The 4,456-nt window shown below is 43.8% G+C and overlaps 1 protein-coding gene across 1 annotated transcript; it reads left to right on the top strand.

The window, feature by feature from the left end:
- Positions 1-373: 373 nt before the first annotated feature.
- nefl (neurofilament, light polypeptide) lies at positions 374-2,962 on the top strand. The gene is made up of 4 exons (XM_015370021.1): positions 374-1,540; positions 1,637-1,761; positions 1,861-2,258; positions 2,450-2,962. Exons 1-4 carry the CDS (start codon positions 389-391, stop codon positions 2,647-2,649), a joined length of 1,875 nt encoding a protein of 624 aa, XP_015225507.1. The 5' UTR covers positions 374-388; the 3' UTR covers positions 2,650-2,962.
- The last annotated feature ends 1,494 nt before the right edge of the window (positions 2,963-4,456 follow it).

The following is a 4,456-nucleotide window of genomic DNA, read 5'->3' as shown; positions in this document are numbered from 1 at the left end:
TATATTATATAAAACTGTAACTGGAGCGTGTAACAAAAGTAATTTCCCTCTAGGATTATTAAAGTATTTCTGATTCTGATTATTTGCCATAATGTAAAATGCAAACTGATAGTTTTTAATGTTGACAAATAGGCTGATGTTTTCCTATGGATTTATGCAGTCAAACTGTAGCTTCCTCTGCAGTTTTCAGGAGTAACAGTAGACTGCTAATGTCCGCAGTGACCCTGTCTGTTGCAGCCCATTTTGCTCCATCGTTACTTATCCCCGCCTCATCTACCCACAAACACACCCCTCCCCTGCTCTGCTGGCTGGCAAAGACCATGATCAATTCTTTCTGTCAGCATTGAAGGGAAAAAAAAAAGGAAAGAAAGTTGACGTCACAGTCATTATGGGCTCTATAAAAGCCAGAGTAATGCAGATTCACTTTGCAGACGACGCAGCTACCTTCACTGGCACGAAGCGGCATATCTCCGACATCATGACTTCCACTGGCTTTGACCATTATTTCCCTTCTACCTACAAGAGGAGAGTGGTGGTACGCAATGCAGGATATGGAGCTGCAGGAGGGATTGGATCCAGGTCTGCTTACTCGACACACTCCGCCCCAATGCCCTCCTATGCGTCTTCACGCAGAAGTTATCAAACATCCACCAGAGCTCCTTCCAGCTACTCATCCATCCTTTCTACTGCCGCTTCAGCTGAGCTCCGCCTTGAGCAAGCAGTCCAGGTTAGCTCTGAGTTTAAACAGCTGAGAACCCAGGAGAAGGCTGAGCTTCAGGACCTCAATGACCGCTTTGCAAGCTTCATAGATAGGGTCCATGAGCTGGAGCAGCAGAACAAGCTGCTGGAGACGGAGCTGCTGCTGCTCAGGCAGAGGCAGGCAGAGCCATCCAATCTTCGGGCCCTGTATGAGCATGAGATCCGCCAACTCAATGCTGCCGTTGAAGAGGCCCGCCATGAGAAGCAAGTGGCACAGGACCATAGAGACGAGATGGAGGATGTCCTGAAGAACCTGCAGAAACGCTACGAGGACGAAGTCCTCGGTAGAGAGGAAGCAGAGGGACGGCTCATGGATGCCAGGAAGGGAGCAGATGAAGCCGCTCTGGGCCAGGCCGAGCTGGAGAAAAGGGTCGGCACCCTCCTGGACGAGTTGGCCTTCCTGAAGCGCCTCTGCGAAAGCGAGATCGCCGAGCTGCAGGCCCAAATTCAATACAGCGTGGATGTGGCAGTGGAGATGGAGGTCTCCAAGCCAGACCTCTCCACAGCTCTCCGTGACATCCGCAGCCAGTACGAGACGATGGCTCAACGCAACCTGCAAGCGGCTGAAGATTGGTTCTGCAACAAGATGAGCGTGATGACCGTGGGCTCCTCACGCAGCACAGAGAACGCACGCAGCGCCAAAGACGAAGCCGGGGAGTACCGTCGACTGCTCAAAGACCGAACCCTGGAGATCGATGCATGTCGGGAGATGATCCAGTCGATGGAAAATCAGCTGCAAGAGGTGGAAGAGAAACAGAGTGCAGAGATCTCTGCACTGCAGGTAAATGACATGAGCACTAAAAGAAGAGAAGCAGAGCAGAGTGTAAACAGATTGTAAGAATCTGATGAGCTTCAGCTAGACTTTCTCTTTTTGCAGGAAACCATAAGTCAACTGGAGGAGGAGTTGAGGGGAAACAAGAATGACATGGCCCGCTACCTTAAAGATTATCAAGACCTCCTGAATGTAAAGATGGCATTGGATATTGAGATCGCAGCATATCGGTAATTGCTCAACGCATAGTTTGTTGTGGAATTTCAATGCACGGTATTGTAACTGTCAAACTTAATGTTTTTTTGGCACTTCCTGTCTCATAACATCAGGAAGCTTCTTGAAGGGGAGGAGAATCGCTTAAATGTGCCAAAACCAGCATCTTTCACCCATTACTCCCAGAGCATGGCCTCCGCTCCAGTTTACAGACAAGCCCAGGTCTCCAGGCAGTCTCTGCTGAGCTCTGCCGCTCCTTACATGCTGAGCTCGCGCTTGTACTCTCCGTCGCTCTACAGCGAGGATGCGATAACCGCCAGCAAGGCCCAACAGGCGGAGGCCAGCCCTCCTCAAGAGGAGGAGGAAGACCAGGTGGAAGAGGAGGAGGGAGAGGGAGGAGAGGAAGAAGGAGCAGATGAGAAGGAGGAGGAACAAGAAAAGGCTGAGGGGGATGAGGAAGAAGAGGGAGAGGAAGGCGTAGAAAAAGAAGAGGGAGAAGAGGAAGCAGAAGGAGGTCAGTTTCACAAGTTTACCTAATTCAAAATTAATAGAAAATTTTTTTTTACTTAAAAATAATAAAGAAATTATAGAAAATAAAAAAAGAAAATGAAAAAAAAGAAAAATAATAATATTTGAAAAAGTAAAATAAAAAAATAAAAAATCTGTATATTAAAAAAATTTAATTAGCCTAAACTGTTCTCACAGAGCAAGAGGGTGATGAAGAGGAGGGTGAAGATGAAAAACACGAGGAAGACGGAGGAGAAGAAAGCCAACCTCAAGAGGAAGAAGAACCTGAGCAAAAAGATGATGGAGAAAGTGTAAAGGAGGAGGAAGAGGGTGAAAAAAAAGCTGAAGAGGTGGAAAGTGAAGAAAAAACTGCAAAAACAACCGAGAAGAAAGCCTAGACAAAACCAAAGATTTCTGAAGCTCAATGTGCAGCAATACCTCGTTAAAAAAAGATGCAAACCTGCTGAACTCTGTAGTCTGGGTCACTGAGGTCTGCAGTTTTACTAACAGCATGTATGCCCATGTTTACAGCTAAATTAATAAAGTAGATGTCAGGAGCAGAATCTGCAAACCGGTGCTTTAACTCTCACCAAAATGTGCTTATCCAGCTGTCTTAAGACGCAACCTGCAGTTAAAAAATGCCTTACCTAAACTCCTCTGAGTGCTTCGAGTCTCAAAATCTGTTGCATTTAAGTTCAATAAAGCCTGGTCGACCAGAAGATGCCTCGCTGCCTTTCATTTCACACGCATATAAACCAGTGGCTGCAATAAAGTGTCAATTTAAATCACCTTTACCACACAGAGAAAATGCATAACCAGCTGCATTACTCACAAACAAGAAAGAAGATTTTTCATGCATTTTTTTTAGCCTGGAGATGTCTCTTCATTCTGACCTTAAAACAACATGCCTTGTTTTCAGCAGAAAGTTAATGGAGGTTAATGCGGAAAATAGGAGCGTAAATGCTGGGCGGAAGACCTTTACTGGGTTCCTTATTGATATACTGGAGCTGAAAGGGAGGAAGCAGAATAGTTCAGTCAGCAAGTCAGTCCGTGCATTAAAGATGAAACAGGTTTAGCAGACATTCATTTCCAGAAATCAGTATAAAACAAACTGATTTCTACATGTTTTAGTTTCTTCTGTCTTCATCTGAAGTCAGCAGATGGTTGCTGTGCTGACATACGTCTTTGTGATCCGTAAGCTGATGCCAGTGGTTTTTTCCCCCCTGTTTCACCCACCGCCACCCCCCACCCTCCAACCAACACCCTCTTCCACATCACTGTCCATAAATCAGGCCACTGAAACCTTTATGACTCAGCTTTTGCTGCACCGGAGAATCTGGCCAAGTGTCGATTTAAGCAGAGCAGCAAGGAGAGAGGGGGGAGGAAAAAAGAGAGGAATGCAATTATTTCATTAGGAAAAAGGAGGAAAAGAGGAGGAGGAGGGAGAGAAACACACATCTCGCCGCACTAAAACCTTGACAGAGGACAGACTGTCTGTTCTTCGGCAGCGAGGTGGTGGAGATGAGGGCATCTCTGAGGCATTTGCAGAGATTTCCACCTGCCACTTGTCAAACTTAAAGATCACTCGATATTTCCCAAGTAAACCCATGGAAATATTTCACTTTTGGACAATTTTACTTTCTCCTGTCCTGGATTTATAGAAACACACACAGTAGTGAGAAAAACATCTCTTAAACCACCATTGTTAGAAAATGCTGGTTCATCAAGTAGATATAATAAAACATGGAATATCTATCTAATATTTATTTCAATTTATCTTGAAATAAATACATTTTTCTTTTGTGCAGGTATGTAAGATAATTTTGCAATGGAATATGATGATTTATGCATAACATAAGAAAAAAAAATTATTGTATTTCAAGTGCTTAATATCATATCATTTTTAAGAAATGTTAACTTATTGTCATATTGCACTACAATATAAAGAAAACAGAAATTAGCTAAATATTTTATTCAACTTTTGTGAGTATTTTTATATCTATCTAAAAAAACCTTTAGTTTAACAGGGGATTAATATACACAAGGGACGTAAAGACAAATAGCCTGGTCTAATAGTGGAGGATGAAGAAAGTAGCTAAATGGCTCTTGATTATTTTTCTAATAACCTGTTTTAATAAGGAAGTTCAACCAACTCTGAGTTAAAACTTGAACTCTGAGTTGACTTATCCTGAGATTGGAAACTCT

Source organism: Cyprinodon variegatus, unplaced genomic scaffold (genome assembly GCF_000732505.1).
Source record: "Cyprinodon variegatus isolate N-32 unplaced genomic scaffold, C_variegatus-1.0 Scaffold41, whole genome shotgun sequence".
NCBI classification, from domain to species: domain Eukaryota; kingdom Metazoa; phylum Chordata; class Actinopteri; order Cyprinodontiformes; family Cyprinodontidae; genus Cyprinodon; species Cyprinodon variegatus.
Note: the sequence above shows the minus strand (reverse complement) of the source record. Positions and strands in the feature narration are given on the sequence as shown.

Excerpts from the sequence above, each read along its gene's own strand:
- nefl (XM_015370021.1), top strand. The coding sequence starts at position 389 with ATGGGCTCTATAAAAGCCAGAGTAATGCAGATTCACTTTGCAGACGAC. Across the intron at positions 1,541-1,636 it reads CAGAGATCTCTGCACTGCAG|GAAACCATAAGTCAACTGGA; the intron begins GTAAATGACATG and ends CTCTTTTTGCAG. Across the intron at positions 2,259-2,449 it reads AGAAGAGGAAGCAGAAGGAG|AGCAAGAGGGTGATGAAGAG; the intron begins GTCAGTTTCACA and ends CTGTTCTCACAG.